The sequence below is a fragment of the Cervus elaphus genome, chromosome 20 (assembly GCF_910594005.1).
Source record: "Cervus elaphus chromosome 20, mCerEla1.1, whole genome shotgun sequence".
Lineage (NCBI taxonomy): Eukaryota > Metazoa > Chordata > Mammalia > Artiodactyla > Cervidae > Cervus > Cervus elaphus.
The window spans coordinates 99,118,681-99,138,854 of NC_057834.1; the positions used below are offsets into that span (position 1 = coordinate 99,118,681).

Genomic DNA, 20,174 nt, shown 5'->3' on the forward strand with positions numbered 1-20,174 from the left:
CTCTAATCCTTGGAATTTGTGGATAAATTACCTTATATGGCAAAAGGGATTTGAGATGGGGAGATCATCCTATATTCAGGAGTGAAATATCAAGGGTCTTTATAAGGAGACAGGAGGGTCAGAGTCCAAGAAAGAGATTGGCAGATGCTATGCTTCTGATTTTGAAGATGAAAAATGGGACTGCAAGCCAAGAAATGCAGACAGCCTCTAGAATCTGGAAAATGCACCGAAACTGACTCTGAGAGCCTTCAGAAGGAGCATAGTCCTGCCAGGACCTTGGTTTTGGTGCAGTGGTGCTTATTTTGGATTGCTGACCTCCAGAACTACTAGAAAATACATTTGCATTGTTTTAAGTTACTGAATTTATTCTAACTTTTAATAGAAGTGATAGGAAACTAACACAGGAGGTTATGACTTCCTCATGGAAAAGCATAATCTTTAGTCTCTATTATTTGATTGCAGACCTCAGAGAGATTGTGAAACTCTTATGAATTGTTCTTTTTTCTACAAAACCCTGGTGGTATACTAGGGACAGGACCAAAAAAAGATTAAATAAATCCAGATGAAGGATCTAAAATGATCAGTATTAAAAAAATAAAAATAAAAAAAATAAAATGATCAGTATTTCAAAGAACATTGTGTATATACGTTTAACCCAGTTTAATAACCACAAACCCACAAATTTATAATCCATCTTAATATGAATGAATCAGAAATCTCTTAATTACAAATAACAGAATTTTTGCAAAGTACACTCTGTGTGCCACTTCTAATTTGCATTATATTTATTATCACCTTTATTTGGTTCCATTGATATAGCATTTGTTTTTTCTTTTTGAGCCACTAAAATCCTGAAAAATTAATGAGAATCTTTGAGTCACGGTAATATAACCAGTGGTATTTTGTGAGAACAAAGTACAATGTGGTTTAATATCTTGCTTATACTTGCCTTCCTCTGGAGAACCTCCCAAAAAAAAAAAAAAAAAAGACTATGATTTCTCTGGGAAACTTTTCTACTGCAAGTTGTAATTCAAGCAAGTTAATTAGTCATTGTGAAATGTAACTGCCCTTCCCTCAGGCCTCTGACTTGTCATTAAAGGGATTAGAGGGCCTGTACCTTTTCTTCATGACAAAAGGATCTGTATTACAACAGAACTGAAAAACATTCCTGCCTAGAAGTCCTCTTCTCACATTTTTTCACATTTCCTTCTCCAGGGGATCTTCAAGACCCAGGGATTGAACCCAGGTCTCCTGCATTGCGGGCAGACGCTTTAACCTCTGAGCCACCAGGGAAGCCCTTTTTCACATCAGTAGGAGTCAAATTAGGAAATTCATGTTCATATTTTCGGTGTTGGTTTTCTGTGTCAACAAACTATCTTTTCCCTTTTGCTGCTATTTCTGCACTGCTTAATGACTCCAGAAATTGTTGCAGTGACTATCCGGGTTGGTGGTCTAGAAGCTCCAGTTTCAGCAACCCTTGGAAGTTTTCAGAGCCTCTGTTGAAACCTCATATCCAGAGGCAGAGAGGGTCTAGGCCGAGGGGATAATATGGAACATGATGGTTCACTGGAGCCATGGTCCTGCATCCTATGCTTCTTGAGATCCTGGAGTGCTCAGGGACTGAGGAAGTGGTGGGCAGAAGGAAAAGGAGGCAGAGGTGGAACCAGATAATACTAGAGAGAATGGCCTGAGATTCTCATGTACCCACCCTTTTTTGCCCCCCAAAACCATGTTACAAAGGCAATAGCTTGGGCAATCAGTTCTGACCCTTTTTGTCCACATTTCTGGCCCACACCCTTCATGACACTTCTCCCTCTTAAAGGGTGTGTCCAACATCCAGAACACTGGTTTTTACACTGCAGAAATACCACTTGATAGATGCTGCAGAAATACCACTTAATAGATGCTGAGCGATTGTTTTTTAACTGGTACCCAAGCATTTCTAATGCAGATGATCCTCTGAGAAGCACTGCTTTCAAGACATTTTACTGAACCAAGTTCCAGCTGGAAAAACACACTGTGAATTTTCCTGTGGTGCCTTGTCTTGGGCAAGGTCACCTTTTCCACCTGTACTTTGTCCTTGTCTCAGACTGCCCTATCCTATCCCAAGGTTCCTATGATTTCATTCTCATCACTTTGACACAAACCTGCTTCCATATCTGCCAAAGTGGAAACAGTTGATAGCATCTTATGGTTCCCTCTTCTCTCATGTATTTGCATTTCATAACAAACATTAAAAGAATTAAAAGAAGCTCAGTTGGCATATTAGCTAATGTGTAGAGGAGGATTTGGTTAGGTGATCCACAGTAGGCTAACAAGGGACCATCTAAGGTCTCTTAGGAAGGAGACCAGCAGAACTGCAGGGTGAGTGCTGGAATCCTGCAGCCTGACTCATGCCCAGGTCTACCATTTACCAGCTTTATAATGTTCAGTAAACTGCTTAACCTCCTTGAGCCTCATCCTCCTCTATACAATTGGAGTAACAGTTTTATTGGGCTGTGGTGATGAGTAAAATTCTTATCACAGTGCCCAACACATAATAAGCATCCAATAAATGTTAGCTGATTATTTATTATCCTGAAGTCACCTGGATTCAGCCACTGAATTAGCCTCTTGTTATTAAACCAGGATAGAAACATACTAGTCTCTAATACAGAGAAATTTGTCCCATAAAGTCTGACAGTATATTCTGAGGTTGACTTATTTTTTCTTTTTTAGTCCCCTCTTATCATTGTCCCCGGTTTTGCTTTCCTCAGTCTGTTACCCTGGTCAGGCTGGATCCAAAACTATTAAATGGAAAATTCCAGAAATAAAGAATTCTTAACTTTTAAACTGCACCATTCTGAGTAGTGTGATGAAATCTTGCATTGTCCAGCTCCATCCTACCCTGGATATGAATGATCCACAAATCGGGCCTGTCAGTCACTTAGTAGCCATCTTGGTTAGCAAAACAGCTTTCCTGTATTATAGTGCTTATCTTCAGTGACTCTTATCTTACGTAATAAGGGCCCAAAGAACAAGCGTAGTGATGCTGGCAATTTGGATATGCTGAAGAGAAGCTGTAAAGTGCTTCCTTTAAGTGAAAAGATGAAAGTTCTCGACTTATTAAGGAAAGAAAAATAGTTCTACGCCAAGCTGTATGGTAAGAATAAATCTTCTGTCCTTTAAATTATGAAGAAGTAAAAAGAAATTTGTGCTAGTTTTGCTATCATACCTCAAACTGCAAAAGTTACAGCTAGAGTGTGTGATGAGTACTTAGTTAAGATGCAAAAGGCATTAAATTTGCACAATAAGGTATTTTGAAATTGAGAAAGAAACTACATTCACACAATGTATATTATGTGTATATTGCTATAGTTCTATTTTATTACTAGTTATTGTTGTTAATCTCTTGCTGTGCCTCATTTAGAAATTAAACTTTATGTTTTATTTACAGGAGAAAAACATAGTATATTATAAGGTTCAGCACTATCTGTGGATTCAGGCCTCCATTGGGAGTCTTGGAATATATTCCCCACCCATAAGGGGGGGTCTACTGTGTAAGGCTTTGTTTTCCATTGAAGTCTAAATACTCTAAGGACGAAAAAGCGAGTACGTCATTTAACCCTTATTATAATTTGGTTATATTATAAAATGATTTCATTTGGTTTGTTTTGGAGACCAGGTTTTTAAAAGCCAAGGGAAGGCACTATCCAGAGGGAACGTGATGCAGAAGAATGCGAGGGTCTGCAGGAAAAGCCACACCTACTTCACAATTTGTCCTGCGGTGCCATCTGGGCAAAATTTTGAAAACACTTTGTTACAAGGATGAATCTATTTAGTGACACACAAATAAGAATTTTAGAGCACAGAAACAGGAAATTCCTGCATGAAGGGAGGATTACTGCCTGGGCTGTGTTTCTTCATACTTGATCTTAGCCAAAAGGCCAAAAAGCTATGTTTCTTCATAAATAAATAAATTACCAGGAAAGTTTGGCCCCAAACCCCACTACTAAGCAAGTTAATTAAAGTATTACAGAAACTATCTTTTTATTTTTTCCATTATGAAGCAATTCAAACTTCAGTGGTGAGGTTTGATTCTTACTGCTTTGATTTATATGTTTGTTTATAATGCTGTGTACTTTTGGTTAGACTTTTGCTTTGTCTGTCTTCTCTAGGATTAAGAGATCTTTGTCTCCTTCGCTGACTGAAGTTATGCAAGTACCTAGAAAGTGCCTGATGTGCAGTATAGGATAAATGAACATTTCATGAACAATTTAAATGAATGACTGTTTTCATGGATACCTTTTTAAAATAGCAATTGATATCAAAGATTTACTGAAAAGCAATTTGGCAACTTGCATTAAGCATCTTAAAATATGCTCAGCTCTTGATCCAATAAGACCTAAAGGCAGAAGGAGAATTTATATGCAAAGCTATTCAAAGAAGTTTATTGATAATGGGAAAATGCAATAACCTAGATATTGTTTAAATAGAGAAATGATTAAATTATATTACATCGATAAACTGAAGTGCACCCATTAAATAGGTTTTTAAACTCAACAAGGTAGATTAAGTAAGAAAATCAGGATATAAAACAGTACTTATACCACAGCACCAACCATTTAAAAAATATGTGTACAGGAAAAAACTAGTATTTAATCCATTAAAATGTAAACAGTACTTATTTCTAGGTTGCATATTACAATAGATTTGCATTGCTTCTACAAATAGAAAAAAAAAGATAATTTTTCAAAATGATTTTATGCTAGCACTTTCCCTAACACATTTTTCCTGTATCTTGTTTAATGTGTCTTAGAAAGGAATTTGTACCAAGAGAATAGTTTACGGTTCCTCTTAGCTAACATGTTAGTCCTGGATAGATGCAAGTTTTCAGAGATATTTAATTTCAGCTGGCATTTTTGCCTCTTGAGTGATTATTTAGGAAACAAAGACTTTAAATTTAGAATTGTAGGGTAGCTGTGACATCCCCATTCCTTCTGTGTGTAGTTTCCAGCCTTTACTTTTAAAGGAGAACATCTGTGGTTTGTGGTCCTATACAGTTGTTCATTGGTATCCATGGAGGATTAGTTCCAGGACCCTCTTTGGATACCAAACTCGGAGGAAGCTTGAGTCCCTTAACTAAAATGGAGTTTGTATTTGCCCTTAACCCATGCACATCCTTCCATATACTTTAAATCATCTCTGCTGCTGCTGCGGCTAAGTCGCTTCAGTCGTGTCCGACTCCGTGCGACCCCAGAGACGGCAGCCCACCAGGTCCCCCCGTCCCTGGGATTCTCCAGGCAAGAACACTGGAGTGGGTTGCCATTTCCTTCTCCTTAAATCATCTCTAGAGTACTTAAAATACTCAGTACAGTAAATGCTATGTGAATAGTTGTAAATACAGTATAAATGCTATGGAAGTAGTTGCTGCTGTTGTTGTTTAGTCGTTGGGACCTCATGGCACGCCAGGCTTCCCTGTTCTTCACGATCTCCCAGAGTTTACTCAAACTCATGTCCATTGAGTCGGTGATGCCATCCAATCATGTCATCTTCTTTGTCCCCTTCTCCTCCTGTCTTCAATCTTTGCCAGCATCAGAGTCTTTTCTAAGGAGTCAGCTCTTCGCATCAGATGATCAAAATATTAGAGTTTCAGCATCGGTCCTTCCAATGAATATTCAGGATTGATTGCCTTTAGGATATCAATGACTGTTTTGATCTCCTTGCAGTCCAAGGGACTCTCAAGAGTCTTCTCCAGCGCCACAGTTCAAAAGCATCAATTCTTCAGCATTCAATCTTCTTTATGGCCCAAGTCTCACATCCATACGTGACTGCTGGAAAAACCATAGCTTTGACTATTTGGACCTTTGTTGGCAGTCTCTACTTTTTAATATGCTGTCTAGGTTTTTCATTGCTTCCTTCCAAGGAAGTAGTTGCTGGTGTGAGGCAAATTGGTTTTGTTTTTCAAATTTTCTGGAATTTTTTTTCCAAATATTTTCTACCCTTCATTGGTTAAATCCGTGAATGTGGAACCCATGAATGTGAAGAGCTGACAGTAGGATATTTCTGTAAGCTGTTCCACTTCGAGGTATAATGGACCCTTAACACAAGAGTTGGGGTGCTGACCCTCCACACAGCCAGAACTCCTTGTATAATTTATAGTTGACCCTCTGTTTTTTATTCCACTGTATCCTGTTCTGCACTGTGAGTTCAATCCACCACAGATTGTGTAGTACTGTATTATTTATTGAAAAATATCTATATATAGGTGAATCCACACAGTTCAAACCCATGATGTTAAAGGGTCAACTGTAATTGGTTAAAGAAAGAAATCAATGAGATTGCTGTGGACTGGTGGTAAGAAAACTTGTGTTCTGCTTTAACAGCTCTTTACTCACTAGCAAGGAGACAAGTCATGCTTCAGTTTCCTCATTTGTAAAATGATGCAAATTATAATATCAAATTTATCTGATGTAAAGGTCAAACACACTTATGTATACTATAATAAATGGTAAGAAAATGTTAATTATCAATTTGAATAATCTTGCCAAGCAATTCTAGATTTCATTAAAATAATTGGATTATCTACTAAATTCTGACTATTCTAAAATGGCATCAAAAGTCCTAAGAATTTTAACAATATCAATTTAAGTTGGAATACCTTAAATTAAAAACTTACTTAAGAAAAAAAAAGAGAGAGAACTGATAACCCATATTGCAAATGATTCCCTTAATAATGTGTTTCTAAGATTTTGACATAGAGGGGACCAAAAGAACTTTTTAACCTTATCTTTGGCTCTATGGCTCCCTCTACTTACTTGGTGGCCATTAATATTTACAATGTGTGTCAAAGTGCTTTGAAAACATAAAATAATTCCAAGATGTTATATTATGTAAGAATGACATTAACAATGCTGTGGTTACAATTAAGTCCTTCAGTTCTGAAAAGAACATTTTAAATCTAGTGTGTAAGCTACCCACAGTACAGAGACATCTCAGGATAAGGACTGGGACCAGCATGGAGTATTATGACAATTACAATGGGTTCATTTTATTATTTACTTACAATTAAAAATAAAATCTTAGCCAAATAGACTTTATTTCTTAATTTAATTTTTTTTTTTTGGTTGTGCTTGCAGCTTGTGGGATCTCAGTTTCCCAACCAGGTGAATTTATTGGCAATGAAAGAGCAGAGTCCTAGCCACCAGACTGGCAGGAATTCCCTGGCTAAGCTTTTACAGAATAACATTTAAATGACTAGAAAATTAACTGAATAATATTAAGAGCAGGAAAATATCTAAAAATAAACAATAGCTCAGCTAGGTTATACTGAGAAGAGAATTTAAAAATCCCATGTTGAAGTGTTTTAACTTTTTATGTTTGCTTTGCATTTAGTAAGTAATCAATCTTTATTGAATAATTTTGTGTCTCCCTTAGGAGAATATGTTTTATCAGAATGGCCTAAATAGTGTACTGTAACTCTTAGTAAATTCTTTTTTAAAACAAGGACTAGGGGGATTATATGCTTGACAATCACCTGGGATATTTGTGATGAATGCTGACTCTTGACAACCCCCATCCCCTCTACCTCAGATCATGGACTCAGACACTCTGGGAGCAGCCACAGTGAACATGCGTACTAAACAAGCACCCCCAGCTGGTTGTTATACCTTGAAATATTTGAGAACCATTACATAAATTGTAGTCAGCCTTAACAAATCAAAGTGAAATAACAATTTAAATGTTATCACCTGCCCTAGTTGGTATGATGAACAGGGAAGCCTGGTGTGCTGCAGTCCATGGGGTTGCAAAGAGTTGGACACGACTGAGTGACTGAACTTAACTGACCCGCCCTAGAACAGTTTTGTCGATTTTGATAGAAATCAGGGAGAAAAAAAAGATATGCTTAGAAGAGAGACAAAAGTCAAAAGAAAAGCCGAAGAGATTAAATATAGAAATACACTCACCTATTTCAGGAGTTTTATGAAAAAAGGGTGAACTCCAGGGCTGCCAGTACCTTTTACCTGTTTCTTGACATCTCACTTGAAATACATACGTAGCATTTGGCTGCAAGTAGAATTCTGACTGTTGCTCATATGTAAAATTGGTGTCAAATTCTTTAACCTAAAATGGATGAATAACCATAGTGAAATACCATAAAGAAATAATGCAGTAGGCTTTTAAAACAAACGATTATTAGCAGAAACATATTGTGGGGCACATATTATGTTCCAGACCCTTCTCAACCCTGGGAAAACAGAAATAGAATACTTTGTATAAAAGATAGTCAGAAATAATCAAATACATGTTATTTAACCTTAAAAGTCAAATACGCATTGCTTAGTGTTTGACAACTCTCTCAAGCTTTTAAATCTCAAGAAATTTCAATGTGTAATATACTCTTAATTTTGACCCAGCTGATTTTAATAGGATAGGAGGAGGGGAGACCTGATAGCTACTGTTTGAATTCAGTCCTTCTTCCCTCCCCCATCTGTCTGTCCGTCCCTGTCTCTATGCAGTTGGGTATTTAGATCAATAATTCTTTCTGAATGATGAAATAATTTCACTTGCTAATGATGACTTTTAGAAAAAATTACCTACAAACCAAGCTGTTAAATTGGTGCGTATGCAGATCTATCCATTCTATAAGGATATATAGGAAAACAAAACAAAACATTTAAGATTGTTGAACTGTGAAAATCCAATGGAAGATAAGCAAAAAAAAATAGCTGAGGGATTAACTTAAAAGTCATGTTTCCGGGGCACTACAAGCTGCCATAAAATATAATTAAAAAGGATCCCCAGACAAGCTGGTTCAGAAGGGAGAGAGAAACCAAGGCACTTACACAGCACATTAGTGTGTTGTAATAAGTGGATCTACTGATAAAAAAGTGAGGCACAATTGAAAGGTAAACATAAAAAAATTCTAGGAAAGCATTTATTTATTAACAGCAACCGGAAGAAAACAATGGGCATGAAAGAGAAAGTTAAAACTATCACAAAAATCACAAAAGTTTTTTTGTGCTTGTGAAAGTTAAAACACAAATACACACATGCTGCTGCTGCTGCTAAGTCTCTTCAGTCGTGTCCGACTCTGTGCGACCCCATAGACAGCCCACCAGGCTCCCCCGTCCCTGGGATTCTCCAGGCGAGAGTACTGGAGTGGGTTGCCATTTCCTTCTCCAGTGCATGAAAGTGAAAAGTGAAAGCGAGGCCGCTCAGTCGTGTCCGACTTTAAGCAACCCCATGGACTGCAGCCTACCAGGCTCCTCTGTCCATGGGATTTTCCAGGCAAGAGTACTGGAGTGGGGTGCCATTGCCTTCTCCTGAACACACACATACACACACCAAAACAGGGTATTCACGTCATTTGGAGATTCTTCTGTTAAAACCTAATCTTAATATGTCTTAAAACTTGTAATACACTTAAATTGTAAAAGTTATATAAAGGTCTGTTTGGGGATATCATGTTCCCTGAAAGATATCATTCAGAGTTTCCATAAGCCATATTTTTACCCATGGCTCTTGAAATTTTCTGCTCTTTTAAATTTGAGTGGAGGCTCCTTGGAGTCTCCTGAGATATGGGTGAGATTTTACTAGTGCCAAAACTTTAGCTTCCATATGCACTATTCTCCCGTACGTCTCTTGCTATTATGTTTATAGATAAGTCCTCTAAGAAGAGAAATACCCTAAAGTTACAGCCAGAATTCTAAAATAGAAAGAATTTTATGGAACTGTTACAAGTTGTTTCTACTAAGAAGCAAACCAGGTGACTCTTTAGGGCCTTGCAAGCTCAATATGGTACTTCAAAATAATACTTTCAGAGGCTAAAATTGGCATTGAGAGAGTTGGACCTAATTGTGTTCCTATGGAGAGGGTATGATCTCAAGTGCCAGAAATATAACTTCATTTTTATAGCAGCTAATTTCTTTTTAGAGCCTCAGTTCTCACGGTGGGAGGCTTGGGAACTTAATCTCCATCATTTTGAGGTACTGCTTTTCTTAGAGTTACACCTAAGTTTCTGGGAGCCTCCTTGGGTGAAGGGAAGAATCGCATGCTATTCAGCGTTCTATAATCTAACTCCCTCTGACTCCCAGCCTGGAGCGTGGCACAGGGTGAGGGGTCCTGCTCATCAAACATGAGTCTGAACAATTTTTGTTCTTCCCCCTTACCAACCCATTTCCTCCTGTCTCTGCTCAGAAGCCTCTTTTTTCCCATATTTATTTATTTTCGGTTGTACTGGGTCTTCGCTCCTGTGTGGGCTTTTCTGTCGTTGGGGTGAGTGGGTGCTGCTGTCTGGTTGCAGTGTGCGGCTTTCTCATTGCGGTGGCGTCTCTTGTTGCAAAGCATGGGCTCTGGGACATGTGGGCTTCAGTAGTTGCAGTTCCTGGGTTCTAGAGCATAGGATCAGTAGTTGTGGCACACGGGCTTCGTTGCTCTGAGGCACGTGGGATCTTCTTGGACCAGGGATTGAACCCAAGTCTCCTGCGTTGGCAGGTAGATTTTCTACCACTGAGCCACCAGGGAAGCCCTTGGAGCCTTTAGCCAGTGTTTGGTGTGAGAGGGAAGGGGGTTGGGGATTGGGAAATCTAGTTGGGACTAATCATATGTTTTTTTTCTTTTGATTTTTTGAACTTTTAATTTTGTGTTGGGGTATAACTGATTAACAATAATTATGATAGTTTCAGATGAACAGCAAAGGGACTCAAGCATACATATACATGTATCCATTCTCCCCCAAACTCCCCTCCCATCCAGGCTGCCACATAACATTGAGCAGGGTTCCATGTGCTACACAATAGGTACTTGTTGGCAAATCACATGTCCTTACAAGTTTTCTGTCCTATACCAGCACTTACACTTTTGAAACGCGAAGGCTAAGGATTTGACCCTTTGCTATCTGCTAATTGTTCTATTAGCCATTCCAAGAAAACAGTGGATGCTTGGTTTTGTGCAGCCTATGACTAAGAAGGGTTTTTACATTTTTTAAATGGGTGAAAGAAAGTCCAAAGAAGACTATTTCAATGATGCATGGAAATGATACAACATTCAGTGTGCATAAGTAAATTTTACTGGTATGCAACAATATCCATTTATTTACATATTGTCTATGGCTGCTTTCATGCTATAAATACAGAGTTGAATAGCTGAGAAAGAGATCTTATGGCCTGAAAAACCAAAATTGTTTACTATTTGGCCCTTGAATAAAAAGTTTGCCAGTACCCTGATCTAGCTTCATCAGAGACTTGAGTCACCATTAATTCATTTACTTGAACTTATAGTCAAGATTTCCTACTTTACTGTCACTTCTGTTGGCACCATTAAAGGCAAATAGTCATACTAATAGTTGATGTGTCCAAATATTATCTGTGTGAAGTAGACATTATAAATATCAGTGTAAATACAAAAGTGATTATGGAACAGCCCTGTCTTCCAGGGGCTCACAGTTAAAAGATGAGGAAATGCCCATGTAAACTGAGCAAATACTCCTGAGATAGGGTGCATAGGAGTGTGCAAAGATTGCCATTGAGAATTGTGAGCTCAAATTTTTATGCAAGTTAAGGTGTCAGGAAGACAGCTGATGAAGATAACCGAAGTAGATATTCTCTCCATGGCGTCAGCCTTGCAGGTTCACCTGAAGGACTGGCTAATACCTTGTAATATGTATGCAGCTTAGCTAAAAACAGCTGAAAACACCCTCAATGCACTGATTTTTATTTTCAGGTGGGCATCTTTGGCTTAACCACACCTGCTACATGGCTCTCCTAGAGGTTAAGATTAAGAGTGGCAGTAACAGCCAGCATTTACTGAACATTAGCTATATTCCAAGTTGTGGGCTAGCTTCTCTCATCATTTGATCATCCCCACAACCATATGGAGGAGGGCATGGCAATCCACTCCAGTATTCTTTCAGGAGAATCTCATGGACAAAGGAGACTGGTGGGCTTTAGTCCATAGGGTTGCAAAGAGCTGGACACAACTAAAGTAACTCAGCAGGCATGCTTGCATAGCATGCACAGCCATATGAGGCGGGTGTTTATCTTATTCTTCTTTTAAGTGTGGCAATAATGAGACTCAGAGAAGCTAAGAAACTTGCTCAAGGTTGTACATCTAGAAAGTGTCATAACCAGGCTTTGAACTCTAGAGCCTGTGCACTTAGCCACAGGCTTTCTGTGTAACTGCCCACCTCTTTGAAGTAAAGAACTTCCTTCCAGCAATTACCTGGTGGAGGCAGAGCTGAGGTGGAAGGGCAAATCCATAGTCCTTTGTGTCTGCCTATTCTTCATGACTCTCATTTCCCGTCTCCTTACAGGGAGGTAACGATAACATTTTATGCATGATCCAGATGAAATTGACGGGTAACACGTGTGGAAAACAAAGCTTCATTCTGGCTGTTACCAACTGGACTTGGATCATCTCTGTGAGTAGTTACATTTGGAGGAATTATGGTAAAAAGGGTAGGATACAGATTTTGGACTGAAACTGGTTCCTTCATTTTCCAAAAATTTTTGTGTCCAAAGTAACGTAGGGTCTGTGAGAGGTACTTAGTTACTATACTAACACTGTAAGCTTGGAGAACCTGGCTTAAGCTCTTTTAAGCCCTATGTCTTCATTTCTGTGATGGAGCTGATACTACCTATCACTAAAGATTGTGATAGAGATTAAATGAGGTAACAAATATCCTTTCAGCTCCTTCATTTGCCTGCTTCTGATAAAGAGAACATTTTGAGGAATTCCAATTTACCTCTAAGTTACCAAGTTTCACAGTGGCATATATAGCACCACCAGGGGGAGCAGAGAACAAGAGTTTCAACCAAAAAACACTTGGTTTCTGAAAATCTATTAGGAGATACTGATACTATAACACCTTTCTATTTCTAAACATTCTTATAGCTTGTTGCTTCCTCCTACTTGTGCCAAATAAGGGAATTTCATATTCTTAACATCATCCTATGACCATGACACTACCCGTGCATGTGTACTAAGTCACTTCAGTCATGTCCTACTCTTTGCGACCCTATGGACTGGACTGTAGCCCGCCAGGCTCCTCTGTCCATGGGGATTCTCAAGCAAGAATACCAAAGTGGGTTGCCATGCCTTTCTCCAGGGGATGTTCCCGACCCAGGGATCGAACCCAGGTGTCTTATTAGAGCAAAGCCTCATTCACTCAAAGTCTAAGATTAGAGTTTCATTTGGGCTGTTTTCTAATTTACCTAAATTCCACATATGCAAAAGATTGGCTATGAATTTTTTTATTTTGCTTATCCCAGGCTTTATGCTTGGAATTGTTGTGAACACAAATGCCATAATTATTTAGTCAAGGGGTCCAGCAGGATCTTTATTTGGTTGTTTACTAAGTGATGCAGAACATGGACTTGCATCTAAGTGTAATCGAAACAACTAAAAGGTCACATTTCTCATTTAAATGAAGAAGGGTAAATAAACAAGTTGGCATTGGGGATTTAAAGAGTAGTTGTTAGAGTGTGTGGTAAAGTTAGCATAGTTTTACCCTCACTTTTTTGACACTGCCTAAACATACTGCTTTCTATAGCAAAGCAAAAGTTCATTCATGTTCAGAAGATAAAGGCTTTGGAGTCATGCTAATCATCAGAGAATAAATGTGTATCATTTCACTTAACTCCCTGAAAACTGACAAATTAATACATGATACATAACTCATAATTAAGCAAAGCCATAAACTCCATTCCCTAATTATTTTGACTAAACTGGCAGCTACAGTCCTTGGGGTTGCAAAGAGTCTGACACGACTGAGCACACACACACACACACAAATGGCAGTTTATTGTACGTGAAAGTAATAAAATGGCATTTCTTTTCAAATACACCAAAATTGGTACTTTTTCCTCAGTCAGATTACTGTTCCCCTATAGTTCAAAATACTGAATTTTTATCACAGTGTTCACAGGTGCTGCCATGTGATGTGATTTTTATTAATGAAACTTGCACCTGTGCTTCTCCTAAGACACTAACTTGCTAACTTACTGTTGGTGTTTAAGGATGGTTGATTTGCCTGGACATTCACTTTTTTTTTTTTACCTTATGCTCATTTAAAACTAATATAGTAATAAATCTTACATGTTGAATTGTGCATTTTTTCATTTAAAAAGAGATACCCATAAATCTGAAGCTCTTTTTGAACAAATTTTATTTCCCCGAATGCCTGGTAAATTTCAGCATAGAATACTTACATTTATATTCATAATCACTGATACAAATTTCACCCTGAGACACTGAATTATAAGGAGCTAAATAGATGAATCCCTCCTAGTTGGACATTTGTCTATTTACTAGTTTATGAAAGGCAAGGGACCTTTTCAAGAAATTCACCTCTTTATTTGGAAGCATCATTATTAAAACTAGAGTAGTTTGAATATCACAGTCAGATAAAAACATGTAAAATAGATCATTATGCATCCACTGTGGTCATTAACTTGGCTAGCTTTTCTTTTACTCACTTACATGTAAAAGGAAAGTAAATTTAGCTTACATTCCAAGTTTCGTTTGTTGTAGCTTTGTATCTCATTTCACAGGAAACTTTTTCAATTGATGTTTGACTATTCCAGTGGATTACAGTCTTGGACACTGTAGTGTTTATATCCTCAGCCCTGGAAATAATGGATGCAGAAGGTATCACTAGAAAAAAACATAAATCCAGTAACTTAAAACTTGCCTAGAAAGAAATTGGTATTTTTTCATCAGTATTTAAACATGTTAAAACTCAAAGTGCTAAACAAAAAAAACTCATGATCTAATTAATAATAATGAAATTTTTCTTTTGTTTCTAATTTATTATGTAGGAGAAAACTGCTGTTATTAATTAAAATTCCATTCTACCCATTCTCCATTTCTTTTAAATGGATCTTTAACAGTCTTGTCTTTTCCTACCTCATGCTGCTATATATTCCTAACTCATGAAATCTGAAGCCTGGCCTATTAACAGAAGAATATAAAAAAGAGGTAAAGAAGATATCTCTTCTTTCCTGTGTATGTTTAGGGAGAAATTATGTTTTGCATCTAAAATTTAGTTCAGAGAATCTGATTCAGCAAAATGTTGAGTTGAGATCTTTCACAATCCTATTATTACTCTCCTGTGTCATAGGGAAACTTGTACAAATATTTGCTCCCTTGTTTTGTTAGCTATTAAAGTAAATCTGTACTTGAAAGTATGACTTGAACAAAGTGTCTCACAAGACTCTAAGACTTTATAAATTATTGCTGTGTTGTGTGATTATGATTTTCAAAGAAAAAGAAAGTGAAGTTGCTCAGTCATGTCCAACTCTTTGCGACCCATGGACTGCAACCTGCCAGACTCCTCTGTCCATGGGTTTTCCAGGCAAGAATACTGGAGTGGGTTACCATTTCCTTCTCCAGGGGATCTTCCTGACCCAGGGATCAAACCCATGTCTCCTGCATTGCAGGCAGACTCTTTACCGTCTGAGCCACCAGGGATGATCAAAAGGAAACTAAAATTTTCCTTTGATTTTCAAAAGGAAACTGAAATTCTGATTGTTAATCTTACTATTTTTCATACTAGGAGTCATGGTGTACCTGGAATCTCTGTATTTCTAATCTGCAAATTGTTGTAAATTTGTTCTGACTGAATAGAATACAATCATTGGCATTTCCCATTTCTCCTATATGCATAATAGAACAATGAAAACCCGTGACTTTTTAGATGTATTTATTTTGGGATTGGCTAAAAAGTTCGTTTAGGGTTTTCTGTACGATGGTATGAACTTTTTGGCCAATCCAATATTGATTTAACAAATCAGTGTGCTTTTAGGGGCCATTATTACAAATTAATATTCTCTATGAATTTGTTTCCTTTTATTCTAAGTTATAAAGTATTCTTTGGGAAAATTATTGTTTTATTTTCAATGAATAATATTACATAAAGTTATGTGCACAGATACATTATTTATAGAAAAACAGAAAAATTTAAGATTTGCTTTCTAGTAACACTGGCCTAAAATAAAATCCTTCGGCTTAACCTAGCATGGTGATTTAGTCACTCAGTCGTGTCTGACTCTTTGTGACCCCATGGACCGTAGCCTGCCAGGCTTCTCTATCCATGGAATTCTCCAGGCAAGAACACTGGAGTGGGTTGCCATTTCCTTCTCCATAACCTAGCATAGAATAAAAGTAATAGTAGTAGAATTAATCTAATTAAAGAGCTTATAGTGCTAAACTTTTATCATCTGAATTCCATAGTTGATTTCCTTTTTCTATTTTAAGCTCCTTGTAATAAGAATCAGAATTCAGAGATTTCTAGAATCAGGTAAGTGGATCTCTAGGGCTCTTAAACCATTTGCGAATACTTCAGCTCCCCTCAAGGCTATAAATTATGCCTCCGCTCCAGTCTCCCATCTCTGAATGTAGCCTGCTACAAATATAATAACGCAAGCATTGTGAGATCCTTTTCCAGAAAGGAATATTCTGGGGAAGAAGAAAAACTCTTCTTAGTCCTATGAGAAATGCAGATAGAACAATAAGTGTGATTAAGATAGAGGCTTAGCACAGAGCAGATCAATACAATAGAGATCTAAGGCTTCAGGTTTGCATGAGCTTATATTTTTCAAGTAATTATATAATATGTACTTGACCATTAGTTTGTTATACAAGACTCAAAATGTTGAACTTTTTCTCTCATTGCTTACATTTCAAACATTTCCATCGGTTCTTACATTAAGCATTCCTTTCACATGTCATTTTGGCAGTGTTTCTACACTGTCAACTCAGTCCTGCCTTTCAACATATCTCCCTAATTTAATTAAAGCCCAATCCCATAGCTGTTGTGTGGAAATTACTCCCAGGAGAGTCCTCTGCTTCAGTTTCATAGAACAGTTAATTTATCTAATTTGCAGAGTCTCATTCTTAAAGTGCCATAAATCAATATAGCACATCCAGTAAGAATCTAAGGGTTCTGTTGGGAGGGGCCTCCTACATTGTCAACCTGTGTTTTTCAATCTGAGTTTCTTAGAATCCATTTTGGGAGACTGAGAAAGGAGGAGGAGGAGGTGCAGAAACTCCAAACAAGAGGCTCCCTGGTTTAGTGTGAAAAGATTTGAAGGTGACAGTCAGAGGAGATTTTGGAAGGCGGGGGTGATGGTTAACTACAGCAAATCAGCAAGTCTGAGATGAAATCTGGCTCTCCTTCTTACTCGCTATGTGCTTTGAGGAATTTATTTTACCTCTTTCTTTGTCTAAAAAATGGGCATAATGGTATCATATATGATTATTTCCAGAATTAAGTGTAATATGCATGTTAATTGCCTGGAACACCATAGGTGTTTAGTAAATGGATACACTAAGATTGTAATAACAATAATAATAATACCAGTAATACTACTAATATTAATCTAGTTCCTAATAATGAATACTGCCAAAATGATACTGAACATGATAACTCTTAACCATTATTAATCCATTGAGAGGAACCTGTTTTTAGGGCTTCCCAGGTAGCTCAGCGGGTAAAGAATCTACTTGCAATGCAGGAGATGCAAGAGATATGGGTTTGATTCCTGGGATGCAAAGATACCCTGGAGGAGGGCATGGCACTCCAGTATTCTAGCCTGGAGAATCCCATGGATGGAGGAGCCTGGCAGGCTACAGTCCATAGGGTCACAAAGAGTCGGACACAACTGAAGTAACTGAGCTTGCATATACTATGACTGTATCCTACCTCAAAATGGAAACTTACAAAAACGTGCAGGTCACGGTCCAGAGAACTGTAACTCCAAGAATATACAATACAGTGGAGTTACTATTCATCTCCACAGTTAGCAGTGTTTGTTTTCAAAGCCAATATTCATAGCCTAAGGACAGCTTTTTAGACCAATCCTATTGTGATTAGTTGAGACATTGAGATATTACTTCCAACAGAAGACCGCAGTAGTCCCCAAAGGATATTCATGCTGTATCCTGAGAGGTGTCACATCCCCTAAATCGTTAATCAGCAGGAAAGTTGTCACACACATTGCAATGTGCTTTTAAACAAAGACTGAGGATAGGAGTTGAGGTTCCTCGAACTAGAGGCTTCCTAGCTCTGCAGCCTCAACTTGCCTTATGCCACCTCAGCGTGGTTTCCTCATGTGTAAATTACATTATCTTCTACAAAATAGGGTTGTCATAAGGGTTAAATAAGATAATGTATGTAAAAGCAGTTAGTGCTGAAGAAGTGTGCCATAAGTGTTTGCTACTGAAATTATCTTTAATAATAAAAACAGGGATAATTGGCTCTAGAATCTGCAACAAGAAGGTGATTCACACCTGGTGCTCTTTGGCTGAACTCTGGCTTTAGGATTAGAATGTAGATGTAAAGGGCTCAAGGGCAATTACTTTTTGGAGTTTATCTTAAGGAGAAAAACAACTGCTATGTTAAAATTCAGCCTAAAGGTTGTCCGTGGCAGTATAGTTTATGATGGTGGAAAACTGAGAACAATAATAATGGATAATTAAAAATTTTAATTAAAAGTAAGCTTGTAGATTGAATTAATAGAAATATTTATTCTATATTGTAATTTTTTAAAAAGGCAAGTTCTAAAATACCTGAAGCAAAAAATATTAACATTTTAATCTGGCTGGTATACATAGAGATGTCTACATAATTCTCCACAATTTTCTATGTTTTTTGTAGAACTTTTCAAACAAAAACATAACTTTAAAAATAGTGTATATAGCAGTATACTGTAATTCTCACAACATAAGATTCATCACACTTTATTATAATCTTTATTCATTTTCATCATCCCCAGTAGACTGCAAGCAAGTACCTTCCTTGTCTGACTTATTCTCCCTAGCCCTTAGAACTATGCTTGAACGTAAGAAATTCTCAATAAATATTGTGAAAAGACACACCCATGTAGAAATAAGACTGGAAGGATATATAAAACAAAGGCAGCCTCACTTATCTTTGACTTGTCTCAGGCAGCGGGTTATGGGTAATGCTTATTTTCTTTATCATGATTTTTTGGGACCTTTAGGGGAACTCCTTTCAGATCTCGACTTCATTTGATTAGGTCAGCACAAATTAGTTGTTTATTTTTAAAAACATTACAGAATTTTTTATTCTTTACCTATATCATCCAGATGAATTTGTAGTTGTTTTGACTTCTCCATGCCCAGTACATTTGAAGCTTGGACCCAAACCAAATACTTCTTGCCCTTTTGCAGTGAATCAGTGGAGATGTTAATGTAACTTGAAGTGAGATATTCTTGCTCTTCTTCTGTCTCTAAACTTAAAAAAAAAAAGAAAGATTATGATCCCCAGTTATGTTGAATTAATTATTCCTCAATTTTTTGATGCTGTCTTTTTAGCTTGCTTGCAGAATGCACTTTCACTTTAAAATGAATCAAAATTTGTTTCAATTTTGAAAACATAATCAAGACCATCCAGGGTTACAGTGTGACTTTCATGGGCCCTAAGCACCTTTACCTTCATAAACCCCTTTTGCAAGTAAGATTTACAAGTTTGTATATGTGTAGGTATGTTTTTACATATATATATGTGTGTATATATATATATAAAATGTTTATGTTTATATATATAGTATACATATGTATATGCAAGCTACAGCCCATGGGGTCACAAAAAGTCATGACTGAGCAACTGAGCATGCATGATCACTTTTATGTATATATATTCATATAGATTATGTTTTACAACTGTTGATATAAAAGTATATTAATGTCACATGTTAAAACACTGTCTTTGACCTAATGGTTCATTTTTTTCTTGAGATTTCAAGTGAAATTAAACATTTTCATAGACTTCTGAAGGTACGGCAGGCCCTGGGTGTGCCTATTGTGCCTCTTTGGGGAAGTCAGCCCTGGACTCGGTTTGAACTAAGTGAGCTCCCTCTGGGAAGGGGCATTGCATAGGAGTTCCATGCAAAGGCTTTGTAATAAGGAATGCTAACTTTTGTGTTAAATAAGTATTCAAATGTGAAAATAAGAGAATGGCAACTGTGTAAGTAGTAAGTAGGGCATCTTTGAATATTTTTCAGTTAGAGAAAACCACATACATGTTCTTAATTGGTTTGTGGCTAATTCTTTCAGCACATATATTGAGACCACAAGTCAAAATGGAAATGTTTTCTCAGACTGACATTAACTATAGCTACTAGGTAATTTAATTCTTCTTTTAAAGTCTACCCTCATATTAGCACCTAGAC

The 20,174-nt window shown here is 37.3% G+C and overlaps 1 protein-coding gene across 1 annotated transcript in view; it reads right to left on the minus strand.

Moving 5' to 3' along the window:
* IL23R (interleukin 23 receptor) overlaps positions 1-20,174 on the minus strand; it is a 67,183-nt gene that overhangs the window by 19,404 nt on the left and 27,605 nt on the right. Inside the window, exons 5-7 of the mRNA XM_043876033.1 lie at positions 19,077-19,237; positions 14,489-14,634; positions 7,947-8,103 (exon numbers count right to left, since the gene is read on the minus strand). Of these exons, the coding sequence (XP_043731968.1) occupies positions 7,947-8,103; positions 14,489-14,634; positions 19,077-19,237 (464 nt within the window). The remainder of the gene's footprint in view (positions 1-7,946; positions 8,104-14,488; positions 14,635-19,076; positions 19,238-20,174) is intronic.